The sequence below is a fragment of the Nerophis lumbriciformis genome, linkage group LG07 (genome assembly GCF_033978685.3).
Source record: "Nerophis lumbriciformis linkage group LG07, RoL_Nlum_v2.1, whole genome shotgun sequence".
Classification (NCBI taxonomy): domain Eukaryota; kingdom Metazoa; phylum Chordata; class Actinopteri; order Syngnathiformes; family Syngnathidae; genus Nerophis; species Nerophis lumbriciformis.
In genome coordinates this window covers 44,742,782-44,760,383 of record NC_084554.2, presented here as the reverse complement: position 1 = coordinate 44,760,383, position 17,602 = coordinate 44,742,782, and the positions used below count along the sequence as shown (strand labels likewise).

The 17,602-nt window shown below is 39.0% G+C and overlaps 1 protein-coding gene across 1 annotated transcript in view; it reads right to left on the bottom strand.

The window, feature by feature from the left end:
• Nucleotides 1-795: 795 nt before the first annotated feature.
• Nucleotides 796-17,602, bottom strand: part of reck (reversion-inducing-cysteine-rich protein with kazal motifs) — a 65,698-nt gene continuing 48,891 nt past the window's right edge. The window contains exons 15-21 of the mRNA XM_061965093.2: nucleotides 16,299-16,421; nucleotides 14,966-15,137; nucleotides 14,492-14,681; nucleotides 10,891-11,101; nucleotides 8,497-8,570; nucleotides 6,093-6,248; nucleotides 796-2,777 (exon numbers count right to left, since the gene is read on the bottom strand). Coding sequence (XP_061821077.1) covers nucleotides 2,568-2,777; nucleotides 6,093-6,248; nucleotides 8,497-8,570; nucleotides 10,891-11,101; nucleotides 14,492-14,681; nucleotides 14,966-15,137; nucleotides 16,299-16,421 — 1,136 coding nt within the window. The 3' untranslated portion in view covers nucleotides 796-2,567. The remainder of the gene's footprint in view (nucleotides 2,778-6,092; nucleotides 6,249-8,496; nucleotides 8,571-10,890; nucleotides 11,102-14,491; nucleotides 14,682-14,965; nucleotides 15,138-16,298; nucleotides 16,422-17,602) is intronic.

Below are 17,602 nucleotides of genomic sequence, written 5' to 3'. Positions count from 1 at the left end.
TAAAAAGTACAAAAAAGTACGGACACATGTATGTAAGTACTACGTATGTACAAATAATGTACTATGTATGTAGTTTACCCTTACAAAGATATGAACACTCAGTGTTTTTTTTACGCTAGATTCATTTTAACAGAGAGAGTATTGTGACCCCACAGACGTACTGTCCCTTTAAGAAACTACTCCTAATCTCAACAATCAGCCCCAGAATGAGAGGACATTACTACAACTTGTAGTAGTGTTTTGTAGTTTCTTGTACTTGTAGTCTACAACTACAATACACTATTACAACTTGTAGTAGTGTTTTGTACGTTGTCGTAGTTATAGTCTACAACTACAATACACTATTACAACTTATAGTACACCACTACAACTAGTAGTAGTGTTTTACAAGTTCTTGTAGTTGTAGTCTAGAACTAAAATACATTAGTACAACTACAATGCACTACTACAACTTGTAGTAATGTTTCCTAGTTTATTATAGTTGTAGTAGTGTATTGTAGTTGTAGACTACAACTACAACAAACTTCAATACACTACTACAACAGTAAGAAAAACACTAAACACTACTACAACTACAATACAACTACAAAAACGACAAAATACTACGACTGGTTGTAGTAATGTATTGTAGTTGTAGACAACAACTACAAGAAACTGCTAAAACTTGCAGTACTGTATTGTAGTTTCTTGTAGTTTTAGTATACAAATACACTACGTTACTACAACTACAAAACACTACTACAAATAGTAGCAGTGTATTGAAATTTCATGTAGTAGTAGTTGTGTATTGTATATGTAAAACAAGTACAATACCTACTACAACTACAAGAAACTTCAAAACACTACTACAACTTATAGTAGTGTATTGTAGTTGGAGTAACGTATTGTATTTGTAGACTACAACGACAAGAAAGTACAATACACTAGTACAACAAGAAAGACACTAAAAAACACTACTACAGCTTGTAGTAGTGTATTGTAGTTTTAGTAACATATTGTATTTGTAGACAACAACTACAAGTAACTACAAAACACTACTACAACTTGTAGTAGTTTATTTTAGTTTCTTGTAGTTGTAGTCTAAAACTACAAAACACTACTACAATTACAATACAACAACTACAAAAACGACAAAATACGACTTGTTGTAGTAATGTATTGTATCGGTAGACAACAACTATAAGAAACTACTAAAACTTGCAGTAGTGTATTGTAGTTTCTTGGCGTTGTAGTTTACAAATACACTACGTTTCTACAACTACAAAAGTTGAAATTTCATGTAGTAGTAGTTGTGTATTGTATTTGCAAAAAAAGTACAATACACTACTACAACTACAAGAAACTACAAAACACTACTACAACTTGCAGTAGTGTATTGTAGTAACGTATTGTATTTGTAGAATACAACGACAAGAAAGTACAATACACTACTGCAACAAGAAAGACACTAAGAAACACTACTACAGTTTGTAGTAGTGTATTGTAGTTTTAGTAACATATTGTATTTGTAGACAACAACGACAAGAAAGTACAATACACTACTGCAACAAGAAAGACACTAAGAAACACTACTACAGCTTGTAGTAGTGTATTGTAGTTTTAGTAACATATTGTATTTGTAGACAACAACTACAAGTAACTACAAAACACTACTACAACTTGTAGTAGTGTATTGTAGTTTCTTGTAGTTGTAGTCTACAACTACAAAACACTACCCCAACTACAACTGCAAAACACTACTACAAATAGTAGTAGTGTTTTGTAGTTTCTTTCTTGTTGTACTAGTGTATTGTAGTTGTAGTAACGTATTGTATTTGTCGACTACAACTGCAAGAAACTACAAAACACTACCACAACTTGTAGTAGTGTTTTGTAGTTTCCGGCGGTTGTAGTCGACAATTACAATACACCACTACAAAACACGGCAAGGACTACTACAACCTCAACAAACTCCAATGCACAACTACAGATACTACAAAACCACAATTAACTACTACAAATTACAATACACTACAACAGCCTCAACAAGTACTACAAGAAACATCTGAGCTCTGTGCTTGCCAACAATACTTCCTACACAAGTACTTTTTGTATCGCAAGCGAATATTTATTTCAATTAATCTGATAGTACTTCATTTATAACCTTGTTTGTGGAAGTAAAACTAAGTATGCTATATCTTTGTAAGGGTAAAAGTACTAAATCAGCACAGAACAAATACTTGTTTTTTTTTACTGTATAAGTGTACAAGAAAGTGTGTACTCAAAGCCCAAGTGGGCTGTGTGTAGTATTTAAAGTGTATACAAGTACATGACGCCTGAGATAAAGACTAACAAGTACAAGCATGAGTTGAAGAGCTTGTTGCTGGGATGTAACATGAAGTAACACCTACACAAATACTACTACTAATACTACTACAATAATAATACTGTCGATACAAAGCTTTTTCACCATCTTGATTGTTTGGCACGCGAGTGAGTCGATTGTCAAAGACGCTTTCTTTCCGAGGCGCCGACGGACACGAAGGCAGAGGAAAGGAGGTGTAGAATGAAAGGTGCATTGTGGGTATTTACAGATTCCGGGGGCCACAGAGTCCTGCGACCAGGAGGGCCCACAGGGCCACGCTGAGAGGAGACACCCGGCTGCTGCCCGAGTGGACCGAGGACGTTCTGGTCTCGGAGGCGAGGAGAGCAGAGAGAGGAACGTGGGAGATGAGCGTGGGACTTGAATAGTTAATCAGAGAATCAATCTTCTCCGCCTCCATCTTGCAGGCCTCCATCTGCACGACAAGGAAGACTTTTCACTTCACACATCTTCTCAACCTAACTCCTCATTCCTCTTCTTACTACCAACAGTCTACGCACCTCACTTTATACCAACAGTCTATGCACCTCATTTCATACCAACAGTCTACGCACCTCAATTTATACCAACAAGCTACGCACCTCACTTTATACCAACAGTCTATCCACACCACTTCATACCAACAGTCTATGCACCTCACTTTATACCAACAGTCTACGCACCTCACATTATACCAACAGTCTATGCACCTCACTTTATACCAACAGGCTATGCACCTCACTTCATACCAACAGTCTACGCACCTCACTTTATACCAACAGTCTACGCACCTCACTTTATACCAACATTATACGCACCTCACTTTATACCAACAGTCTACGCACCTCAATTTATACCAACAGTCTACGCACCTCACTTTATACCAACAGTCTACGCACCTCACTTCATACCAACAGTCTATGCACCTCACTTTATACCAACAGTCTACACACCTCACTTTATACCAACAGTCTATGCACCTCACTTTATACCAACAGTCTACGCACCTCACTTCATACCAACAGTCTACGCACCTCACTTTATACCAACAGTCTACGCACCTCACTTTATACCAACAGTGTAACGCTACGTCATCAAGTACGCACTTTACTTTATACTAAGAGTGTAACGCCATCAAGTACGCACCTCACTATGTACCAACAGTCTATGCACCTCACTTTTTACCAACAGTCTACGCACCTCACATTATACCAACAGTCTATGCACCTCACTTTATACCAACAGGCTACGCACCTCACTTCATACCAACAGTCTACGCACCTCACTTTATACCAACAGTCTACGCACCTCACTTTATACCAACATTATACGCACCTCACTTTATACCAACACTCTACGCACCTCACTTTATACCAACAGTCTACGCACCTCACTTTATACCAACAGTCTACGCACCTCACTTTATACCAACAGTCTACGCACCTCACTTTATACCAACAGTCTACGCACCTCACTTCATACCAACAGTCTACGCACCTCACTTTATACCAACAGTCTACACACCTCACTTTATACCAACAGTCTATGCACCTCACTTTATACCAACAGTCTACGCACCTCACTTCATACCAACAGTCTACGCACCTCACTTTATACCAACAGTCTACGCAGCTCACTTTATACCAACAGTGTAACGCTACGTCATCAAGTACGCACTTTACTTTATACTAAGAGTGTAATGCCATCAAGTACGCACCTCACTATATACCAACAGTCTATGCACCTCACTTTTTACCAACAGTCAACGCACCTCACTTCCCACCAACAGTCTACGCACCTCACTTTATACCAACAGTCTATGCACCTCACTTCCTACCAACAGTCTACGCACCTCACTTCCTACCAACAGTCTACCCACCTCACTTCATACCAACAATCTACGCACCTACCTTCATACCAACAGTATACGCACGTCACTTCATACCAACAGTCTACGCACCTCACTTTATACCAACAGTCTACGCATCTTACTTTATACCAACAGTGTAACGCTACGTCATCAAGTACGCACTTTACTTTATACTAAGAGTGTAACGCCATCAAATATGCATTTCACTATATACCAACAGTCTATGCACCTCACTTTTGACCAACAGTCTACACACCTCACTTCCTACCAACAGTCTATGCACTTCACTTTATACCAACAGTCAACGCACCTTACTTAATACCACCAGTCTACGCGCCTCACTTTATACCAACAGTGTAACGCTACGTCATCAAGTACGCACCTTACTTTATACGAACAGTGTATGCACCTCACTTTATACCAACAGTATACGCACCTCACTTTATACTAACAGTGTAACGCTACGTCATCAAGTACGCACCTCACTTTATAGTAACAGTGTAATGCTACATCATCAAGTACGCACCTTACTTTATACGAACAGTGTACACACCTCACTTTATACCAACAGTGTACGCAACTCACTTTATACGACCATTGTACTCACCTCACTTTATACCAACAGTGTACACACCTCACTTTATCTGAACAGTATTCGCACCTCACTTTATACGAACAGTGTATGCACCTCACTTTATACTAACAGTGTATGCACCTCACTTTATACTAACTGTACATACCTCACTTCATGCTAACAGTGTAACGCTACGTCATCAATCACGCACCTCACTTTATTTATACTAGCAGTGTAACTATGTCATCAAGTACGCACCTCACTTTATACGAACACTGTACTCACCTCACTTTATACCAACAGTGTACACACCTCACTTTATCTGAACAGTGTTCACACCTCACTTTATACGAACAGTATATGCACCTCACTTTAAACTAACAATGTACGCACCTCACTTTATACTAACATTGTACATACCTCACTTCATGCTAACAGTGTAACACTACATCATCAAACACGCACCTCACTTTATTTATACTAGCAGTGTAACTATGTCATCAAGTACGCACCTCACTTTATACGAACAGTGTACCGCTATGTCATCAAGTACGCACCTCACTTTATACTAACAGTGTAATGCTGCCTCATCAACTATGTACCTCACTTTATACTAACAATGTAACACAAGTCATCAAGTGCGTACCTGACTTTATACTAACTGTACCGCTGCGTCATCAAGTACGCACCTCACTTTATACTAACAGTGTAAGGCTGCATCATCAAGTACTCACCTCACTTTATACGAACAGCGTAACTATGTCATTAAGTAAACCCCCCACTTTATGCGAAAAGTGTAAGGCTACGTCATCAAGTACACACCTCACTTTGTACAAACAGTGAAATGCAACATTATCAAGTACGCACCTCACTTTATACAAACAGTTTTTTAGGTGTGTCATATTTTGCCTTTCAAAATATGGAACTCTCCTACAAAGTGCTACAAATATGTGATCAAAGTATCATCAATGTTATAACAATTTATGGATTTAATACGTTGTAAGGTTTCCTCGTGAGGACCCCTGAAATATCGGTTGTCAGGTTGAAGTTTATTCTGAACATCTACACAATTTCAATGTGAAACATAACTTAATTTACATATTTTGATTTCTCTTTACAACGTTTCCGAAAAGGAGTAGCTCATTTAATCCCACCTCTTTAATCTTTAATCCCACTTCATAGCAATTAATAACACAAACAACATCGGAGCACTTTTTACCTTCTGTAATTGGAACCTTTTTCTGCTCAAATTTGGACTTTTCGAGTAAATTGCTGCTTTTTCCCCTCACAAGGAAGATGTGTGTTACCTGCAGAGGTGTTGGCTGATGATCCACAGGCGCGATGAGGATCACCAGCGTGTGATCCATACTGAGGTAGCCAAAGACGTCGCACTGTGGCACGGACACATGCAGCCGCATGACTTGAAGAACGTCGTGGACTGTCACTGGCTGGTTTTTATTCAGCTGTGAATTAAAAGTACAACAAAATAATGTTACACAAATGAGATGGGTGCACGCATGAAGTGTTGTTTGTCTCACAAAGATTCACCTTTCAAAATACTGCACTGTACGTGCGGCAGGCTATAAATTATGCAAGACAAATACTTCACAAGCTTCCACACATGTAGAGCACGTATAAAGATGTTGGAACAAAGACTTGCCAATAAAAACACTTGACTGTAGTAGGGCTGCAACAACTAATCGATTAAATCGATTAAAATCGATTATAAAAATAGTTGGCGATTAATTTAGTCATCGATTCGTTGGATATATGCTATGCGCATGCGCAGAGGCAATTTTATTTCCATCCATCCATATGATTCTATGGTGTATGGCTGAAAAATTGGCAAAAAAGTTAGCATGCTAACAGTTAGCATATGTGAAGTTATATGACTTGGGTAAACGGTTACAAAATGTGCCTAAAAAGTTAGCATTTGTTGTACCAAGTTATATGATTCTAAGGTGTGTGGCTGCAAAATTAGCTGAAAAAGTGTAATATTAGCTAAAAAAAGTTAGCACACTCTGCTAGTATAATTGTAACATATGTCAAGTACTAAGTTATGACCTTGGGGCAAACAGTAACAAAATTAGCTAAAAAATTAGCATTTGACACATACCAAGTTATATGACTCTAAGGTGTACGGCTGCAAATTTAGCTGAAAATGTGTGAAATTAGCTAAAAAAAAGTTAGCACACTCTGCTAGTATAACTGTTACATATGTAAAGTACCAAGTTATGACTTTGGGGCAGACAGTAACACAATTAGCAAAAAAAGTTAGCATGTGACATATACCAAGTTATATGATTCCAAGGTGTATGGCTGCAAAATTAGCTGAAAAAGTGTAAAATTAGCTAAAGAAAAAGTTAGCACGCTCCGTTAGTATAACTATTACATATGTAAAGTATCAAGTTATATGACTTTGGGGCAGACAGCAACAAAATTAGCAAAACAAGTTAGCATGTGACACATACCAAGTTATATGATTCAAAGGTGTACGGCTGCGAAATTAGCTGAAAAAGTATAGAATTAGCTAAAAAAGTTAGCACGCTCTGTTAGTATAACTGTGACATATGTCAAGTACCAAGTTATATGACTTTGGGGCAGACAGTAACAAAATTAGCAAAACAAGTTAGCATGTGACACATACCAAGTTATATGATTCCAAGGTGTACGGCTGCGAAATTAGCTGAAAAAGTGTAGAATTAGCTAAAAAAGTTAGCACGCTCTGTTAGTATAACTGTAGCATATGTCAAGTACCAAGTTATATGACTTTGGGGCAGACAGTAACAAAATTAACAAAAAAAGTTAGCATGTGACAGATATAAAGTTATATGATTCCAAGGTGTATGGCTGCAAAATTAGCTGAAAAAGTGTAAAATTAGCTAAAAAAAAAGTTAGCACACTCTGCTAGTATAACTGTAACATATGTCAAGTACCAAGTTATATGACTTTGGGGCAGACAGTAACAAAATTAGCAAAAAAAAGTTAGCATGTGACACATATTAAGTTGTATGATTCAAAGGTGTACGGCTGCAAAATTAGCTGAAAAAGTGTAAAATTAGCTAAAAAAAAGTTAGCACACTCTGCTAGTATAACTGTAACATATGTCAAGTACCAAGTTATATGACTTTGGGGTAGACAGTAACAAAATTAGCAAAAAATTAGAATCCACGTTATAGGATTCTAAGGTGTATGGCTGCAAAATTAGCTGAAAAAGTGTAAATTAGTGCGACAAAAACTAATTAAAAGTGTTAATAAAGGATATTATAAAAGCTTGTATTATTGTTTGTATTCAGAGCAGCCATCTTTGAAGCCAATGCCCATACTCTCCGAGTAGGAAATCCGTCCTGGAAGGGTGTTCCAGTTAAAATTCCAACTTGGGACTCGACATTTCGGCTTCCCATATAATGTGTAAGGCTGCGAAATTCGCTAACAAAAATGAAAAATATGCTAAAAAAGTTAGCATGCTAGCTTGATTCGCAAGAGCTATGTGGGATATGTAGAAGTTTTCCATTCAATTAAATGGGGGAAAATTCCTGGTAATTCCGGGTAAAATGTTCTAATCTAATTATGATATAGACAATGACTTCAGATCTTGTCAACATGTTTTCTATGGCCACGACTTGTGTAGTTTTTGTCTCAAACTGCCTCACTTCTGCCTTAAAGCAACAATTGTTCAATGACTATTATTACAAAAATGTGGAAGAAAACCTTTGAGAAAGTGTTGATCAGTTCTTTGTTCCAGAGGATTTGCAGCACGCTGGCACAGACCGGACAGCAGGCACCTGGGGAACACCCAAATGTAAACAAATGTTTGTGTCCAGGGCCGACTCATGGCATAAACACTCTATACTTTTGTTTGTCTCTTGTTCCTTTTTCTTCGGTTTTCACTTTGAGGTTCTTACAATCTGTTTACAATCCGGCAAAACAAAATATACCCTAAATTACGGACTATATAGTGTGTTATGGCGCCATGTTTTAGACGAGTTCGCGCACTGCAGGTGCTGCAGTGTCCTTCCATTTGGTGCTTTCAACCAGAAGTACAAGTGCCTTTCTGTCTTCTAGCCGTCCATTGTGTTTTTACTCTTATGGATTCTTCATTAATCAATCCAAGCAACGTTTTAAGTTTTACAATATAACTAAAACAATTCTCACTTACTAAACCGCCCCATGTGTGATGTCTGTAGGAGTGTTTTCATGCATATATGTACGTGCTATCGTAATATAATGAAACTGGTGCCGTTAGCATGAGCTAATATGCTAACACAACTACAAGTGTCTTTGTTGGTATTAACTTACAATGGCATTCTTTTTGTATTGATTCAGTTTTTCACAATTCCACCAAAACGTCACTGTGGAGTTATTGAGTCTGTTTAGCTCAGGGGTACCCAAACTACGGCTCGCGGAAAGTTTCAAGTTAAAAAAATGAATAAAATATATAAATAATTTTAATTCTTATTTTTTTTAAATCGGTCCTTTCTAATCCATTTTCTACCGCTTGTTACTCTCGGTGTCTCCTAGCCACTCAGGCAAATTATGTTGTCTAAAAATGCATTTTCCCATTGATAACGTGACATAATTATCGTTCTGTCAGTCAATTAGTGCGCAAGGAATATATGGACAAGTCACCACCTCATCGCAGGGCCAACACAGATAGACAGACAACATTCACACTCACATATACAGTATGTATATATATATATATATATATATATATATATATATATATATATATATATATATATATATATATATATATATATATATATATAAAAATAATCACACCAAACATACGGCCTGGCCCCCGGCCAAATTGTTTAAACCCAATGCGATCCCCGAGTCAAAAAGTTTGGAGACCCCTGGTTTAGCTGATTGGAGAGCTAGCTTTGGCAGCTAGTGGGTCCATGACGATGACTTCTGTTTTGTCTGATCGGCCGTTTTACTGCCGTGTTACAGACAAGTCAGTTATTAAGGTGTGTAAATAAACATTTACAGAATATTTCTGTGTAAATAACTAGAGATGTCCGACAATGGCTTTTTTGCCGATATCCGATATTGTCCAACACTTACTTACCGATTCCGATATTAACCAATACCGATATACACAGTCGTGGAATTAACACATTATTATGCCTAATTTTGTTGTGATGCCCCGCTGGATGCATTAAACAATGTAACAAGGTTTTCCAAAATAAATCAACTCAAGTTATGGAAAAAAATGCCAACATGGCACTGCCATATTTATTATTGAAGTCACAAAGTGCATTATTTTTTTAAACATGCCTCAAAACAGCAGCTTGGAATTTGGTACATGCTGGGGCGGGGTTGAGGTGGGGGGGGGGGCGTAGGGGGTAGCGGGGGGTGTATATTGTAGTGTCCCGGAAGAGTGTTAGTGCTGCAAGGGGTTCTGGGTATTTGTTCTGTTGTGTTTATGTTGTGTTACGGTGCCGATGTTCTCCCGAAATGTGTTTGTCATTCTTGTTTGATGTGGGTTCACAGTGTGGCGCATATTTGTAACAGTGTTAACGTTGTTTATATGGCCACCCTTAGTGTGACCTGTATGGCTGTTGACCAAGTATGATTGCATTCACTTGTGTGTGTGAAAAGTCGTAGATATTATGTGATTGGGCCGTCACGCAAAACAAGTGCATTTAAGGTTTATTGGCGCTCTGTACTTCTCCCTACGTCCGTGTACACAGCGGCGTTTTAAAAAGTCAAAAATTTAACTTTTTGAAACCGATACCGATAATTTTGAAATCGATACCGATAATTTCCGATATTACATTTTAAAGCATTTATCGGCCGATAATATCGGCAGTCCGAAATTATCGGACATCCCTATAAATAACTCATTTCACAAAGTATTTATCTGTGGCTTATAGTCCGGTGAAGCTTATATATGGGTAAATATTTTTTCTTTCTAAAATTTAGTGGCTGCGGCTTATATATCGGTGTGTTCTATAGTGCGGAAAAGTTTTCTAGCAGCATGGCACGTATTTATAGAACAAATATATCGCATATAGATGTGGCACAAATATATAGCACATATTTGCATTTGTGAACAGCTGCTGTGTGCTTTGGCGATCCGGGTGTTGTATGACTCACCTGGCGGCGTGACGGGCAGGCAGCCAGCAGGTGAGGGATGTGGACAAGAAACGAGACTGCAGGCAGAGTCGGTCACCATCTCAGACACGGCCCCCGCAGCCTGGCAGTGGCCCTCGTAGTCGACGCCCACGCGGTCAGAGTAGGCGTCGCACAGCGTGTTGTAGGTCTCGCCATTGTGGCCGCACACTTGCTGCCGCCTCCTACAGGCCTCCTAGAAACAACAAGCTCAGAAATACTCACTGGACAAAACCCAAGTTTTACCTCTGCCAAGGTTTTTTTTTTTTTTTAATCGCCACGCGTTCATACAAGAGAAGTCCCGATATTCTGGTAGAACAGAATAGATAATTGCCTGCTGTTCAGTTTAGGGTCATAAAACTTGCTACTTGACCATGCTAACTGTTAGCATGCTAACGTTAGAATTCTAACTAGTTTAATCTAATTTCACAGCCGTTCACCTCAAAATCATATAACTTGGTACTTGACAGATGCTAACTGTTAGCATGCGAACATTAGCATTCTAAACGTTTGAATCTAATTTTTCAGCCTATTTATTATTGACTGTCTGGAATGGACTTACGATTTTTTTGCGACATGTAGAGACCACAAAAATTCATCAAGTTAAGGTCATGACACTGTAAGTTGAATAATGCGAACCCTTTTCTTACTGGATACTTTTCATTCTGCCTTGGAGACTTTGTATGTGTAAGTGATTTGCAACTATAATCATTTGATGCTTGTTTATATTTACAAATGTGCTGTTTTATTGTTCAATGATTATTACGTACGTCTGGCTTGTGTGCTATTGTGTGCTTAGCTGTTGTGTAGCTGTTAGCTCCTTGTAGCCTATAGCCTAGCATGTTTACCATTTGTAAATGGTAATAATAAAATAATAGAATAAATTGTGTGCTTATTGGAGGACGTTTAGATGTTAACTGGCTGTCCAGTACACGTAAACACGCTGCAGGACTGCGTGTATCGCACATGATATCACAAACAAGTAAACACGCTACATGACTGCTTGTATCGCACATGATATCACACACAAATAAAGACGCTGCAGGACTGCTTGTATCGCACGTGGTATCACACACAAGTAAACACGCTGCAGGACTGCTTGTATTGCACATGATATCTTACACGAGTAAACACACTGCAATACTGTGTGTATTGCACAAGATATCACACACAAGCAAACACACTGCAGGACTGCTGCTATCGCACATGATATCACACACAAGTAAACCTGCTGCAGGACTGCTTGTATCGCTCATGATATGACACCCAAGTAAACACTCTGCAAGACTGCTTGTATCGCACGTGATATCACACACAAGTAAACTTGCTGCAGGACTGCTTGTATCGGATATGATATCGCACACAAGTAAGCACGCTGCAGGACTGCTTGTATTGCACATGATATCTCACACAAGTAAACATACTGCAAGACTGCGTGTCTTGCACATGATATCACACACACAAGTAAACACACTGAAGGGTGCTTATATAGCACATGATATCCCACACAAGTAAACACACTGCAGGACTGCTGGTATCGCACATGATATCACACACAAGTAAACCTGCTGAAGGACTGCTTGTATCACACGTGATATCACACACAAGTAAACTTGCTGCAGGACTGCTTGTATCGGATATGATATCACACACAAGTAAACACGCTGCAGGACTGCTTGTATTGCACATGATATCTCACACAAGTAAACATACTGCAAGACTGCGTGTTTTGCACATGATATCACACACAAGTAAACACACTGCAGGGTGCTTGTATAGCACATGATATCCCACACAAGTAAACACACTGCAGGACTGCTGGTATCACACATGATATCACACACAAGTAAACCTGCTGCAGGACTGCTTGTATCACACATGATATCACACACAAGTAAACACTGCAGGACTGCTTGTATCGCACGTGATATCACACACAAGTAAACCTGCTGCAGGACTGCTTGTATCGCTCATGATATGACACCCAAGTAAACACTCTGCAAGACTGCTTGTATTGCACGTGATATCACACACAAGTAAACTTGCTGCAGGACTGCTTGTATCGGATATGATATCGCACACAAGTAAGCACGCTGCAGGACTGCTTGTATCGGATATGATATCGCACATAAGTAAGCACGCTGCAGGACTGCTTGTATTGCACATGATATCTCACACAAGTAAACATACTGCAAGACTGCGTGTTTTGCACATGATATCACACACACAAGTAAACACACTGAAGAGTGCTTGTATAGCACATGATATCCCACACAAGTAAACACACTGCAGGACTGCTGGTATCGCACATGATATCACACACAAGTAAACCTGCTGCAGGACTGCTTGTATCGCACGTGATATCACACACAAGTAAACTTGCTGCAGGACTGCTTGTATCGGATATGATATCGCACACAAGTAAGCACGCTGCAGGACTGCTTGTATTGCACATGATATCTCACACAAGTAAACATACTGCAAGACTGCGTGTTTTGCACATGATATCACACACAAGTAAACACACTGCAGGGTGCTTGTATAGCACATGATATCCCACACAAGTAAACACACTGCAGGACTGCTGGTATCGCACATGATATCACACACAAGTAAACCTGCTGCAGGACTGCTTGTATCACACATGATATCACACACAAGTAAACTTGCTGCAGGACTGCTTGTATCAGATATGATATCGCACACAAGTAAGCACGCTGCAGGACTGCTTGTATTGCACATAATATCTCACACAAGTAAACATACTGCAAGACTGCGTGTTTTGCACATGATATCACACACAAATAAACACACTGCAGGGTGCTTGTATAGCACATGATATCCCACACAAGTAAACACACTGCAGGACTGCTGGTATCGCACATGATATCACACACAAGTAAACCTGCTGCAGGACTGCTTGTATCACACATGATATCACACACAAGTAAACACTGCAGAACTGCTTGTATCGCACGTGATATCACACACAAGTAAACTTGCTGCAGGACTGCTTGTATCAGATATGATATCACACACAAGTAAACACGCTGCAGGACTGCTTGTATGGCACATGATATCTCACACAAGTAAACCCACTGCAAGACTGCATGTATTGCACATGATATTACACACAAGTAAACACACTGCATGGTGCTTGTATCGCACATGATATCATACACAAGTAAAGATGCTGCAGGACTGCTTGTATCACACATGATATCACACACAAGTAAACACACTGCAGGACTGCTTGTATCGCACATGATATCACACACAAGTAAACACTGCAGGACTACTTGTATTGCACATGATATCACACACAACTATACACACACACTGCAGGACTGATTGTATCGCACATTTGTCATGCAAGCCGATATCATCCCATATTTGTTTTTTTACTGATATTGGGCCGATATCAATATAAGATCAGGACATCTCTAGTTCATATCTTGCTAAATTTGGATTGGCATACAAAAGAAAAGGGTGTACCGGTCTTGTACTTTTCAAAGTAAAATACCTCCTACTTTCCAGCCTGAGAGCATGTGGATGTTGTGAAGAGTTCAAAGGTGGTTTAACTCACCTGACAGTGTCCCATGTAGGCCAGGCTTTTCCCAGCCTGCTGCAGTTGGCACAGGCTGGCATGGATGAGACCGTCGGTGTCGCAGACCGGCTCCACGCTGTTCTTATCGCAGGACAGCTGTCGCCCCGCGCATTCGTACTGCGGGCAGTCCGACGAGTCACTTAGGCACACTCGGTATTTTGGAATGCACCTAGAAACAACACGCAATTCTATTTTTGCAACTTACAAAAAACACAAGAAGGCAAGTGAACGCTTTGGAATAAAAGTAGTGCAGTTGAAGGAAATCAGCGTCAACTTTGACAGTCAAGCACAAAAAGCTGCTGGAATGTGAAAGTCAAAGTGCACGTTGGTGGGTAGAACAACCCACCGTCTTGACAGAGAAACCACCGACCAGCATGAAACATAAGTAGTGAGGAAAACACCGCAGACATCTAAATAAGAGCTTGATATTTTGGTCACGGCAGCTGTGCCCACCTCTGGTTTCTCTGGCAGGGCTTGCTGGCACACGGGTTGGTCAGGCGACACTGGCCAAAGACAAACTGATGGTCCTTGAAACCCACGCAGCGAGCCACGCAAGCACTGGGGTACGTGCGGCCGTTGGAGGCGCACACGGGGATGAAGTGGTCTGGACAGCTGCATGGGAGACCTGACAAGGTGGTGTAAGGAGGGGTTTGTTTCAGCAGCTGCTAGAAATTATATATTTATTTTACATATTTTCTTAAAGAACACATCATATAGCATTCGAAGTAAAAGGCACTGGTTTTAGTGATATTTACTAAAGGTAAACATGGTAGGCAATAGGCGAGCAGCTATGCATCAGCTAAGCACACAATAGCGCACAAGCTAAACATACGTGATAATAATCATTTAACAATATTGCAGCCTAAAACATAATTATTGTCAATATAAACAAGTATCAAATAGTTAGAGTTGCATATTATTTACACATACAAAGTCTCCAAGGCAGTGTTAAAAAGTTTCCAGTAACAAAGGTGTCCGCATCAGTCAACTTACTGCATTACTCGCTAAATTCAGTGAACTACTGTGACCACCAGGTGTTGCCTTTATACAAATCATCAATTCACTTCAATTTAAAGACAGCATTTATCTACATATTACTTATGTAGTTACTTGACATAATCAACAAATATTTATCCACATATTACTTCTTTAGTTACTTGATGTAATCAATATTTATCGACATATACCTCTGTAGTTACTTGATGTAATCTATAAAGATTTATTTACAAATTACTTCTGCAGTTACTTGATGTAATCAATATTTATCGACATATTACCTCTGTAGTTACTTGATGTAATCTATTACTTCTACAGTTACTTGATGTAATCAATAAACATTTATCCAATAAATATGTATTTACATATAACTTCTGTAGTTACTTGATGTAATTAAGAAATATTTATTCGCATATTACTTTTGTAGTTACTTGATGTAATCAGTAAAGATTTATCCACATGTTACTTCTGTAGTTACAAGCTGTAATCAATAAAGATATATCCACATATTACTTCTGTAGTTACTTGATGTAATCAATAAAGATATATCCACATATTACTTCTGTAGTAACTTGATGCAATCAATAAATATTTATCCACATATTACTTCTGTAGTTACTTGTAATCAATAAATATTTTAAAAAGGAAGACTGTAATCAATGAACAACGTTTTGCTTAGAAATCGTGTGGGAGGTGCACACAAGACTTAATATAACGTCCTAAAACAGCGAAAGACCTTGATTCACGACATTATTTATGGAATCTCGTCACATTTATAAAGCATACAGACCAGTAAAATGTTGACGGTCTTCGTCGGGGCCTTCAATGTCGGAACATTCTCTGTCTGAGCAGACGACGTCACCGGCAAAGCAGAAGCAGTTGCCACAGTCCAGTTTGAAAGATGTCCCGTGATCTGGAGGAAACACACACACACACACATTTACAATTAATTACATCAATTTACAAACACCTCTATTTACAACCTTTAAAAGTTTATTATTGTAGCAATATGGTTGTTAAAGTTAGGGATTTTTGAGATTTCTGATTAATTGTGAGCACACCAAAGGGACTTATGTGTGTGTGCGCGTAGCCTAGGGAAGACAGCAGCTTTTAAAAATGAGAAAACAATTATTCCATGCTATTAGATTCACATATCGTCGTGAAAATCGATGGAGACGTCTATTGTAAGAGGACGTGTGTAGAAGTCTCAAGAACCCATGTTTAGTCGGACATCTTGGTTTTCGTCGAACATTTTTAGGATTAAAAACATGGGGCGTACTTTAAAGAACTCCTTCAAGAGAGGTTGACCGAATGAGCCTCAGTTAAAATGAAAGATACTACACAAGTAGTGTAGTATCACTTTCTGCTCTGCCGCTCCCAGTCTGTGGAACGCTCTCCCTGACCACCTGAGGGCACCACAGACTGTGGATGCTTTTAAAAAAGGCTTAAAAGCCCTTCTTTTAAAAAAAAAACTTCTTCTTTTTTTAGATATATGCATACTAGTTATAGCTATTTGGCTGTTCTAGTTTTTATTTTTTATTTTTTAATTTATTATCTTTTTATTTTATTTTATTTAATTTTTTAATACACTGTAGCACTTTGAGATTGTTTACTCAATATAAAGTGCTTTTTACAAATAAAATCTACTACTACAAGTGGACGATGATAAATTGCAAAGGAAATTTGCCCACACCATAGGATGTGGGCGGGGCATAGAGACAAACTTTGATCTGATGCATCACCACAAAATTTTAAACATGAAACCTAAATAATTTGGCTCCACAAATTTACATAATCGGTACAAATGATGACAATGGCACCCAGAAATACTCGATTGGTCAGTAACCATTTTGACCTATTCATAGTGGGCGGAGCTTAGCGGCAAAAACCGTCCTGCTATCCCCAATAAACTGTCATTACTGTCACCGCCTGCTGCCACCTTGTGGTTTGTATGCTCAGTTTTCCCTTGTTGGTGCAGCAGACCTGGTTCTTACTTTTTGTCTTCCTCAGAGTTCCTGTGTTTTCCTGTGGGCGGAGCTGCAAGACGTGCACAGCTGTCTCTAATCTCACCAGCACTACTTAAGCAGCACCTGG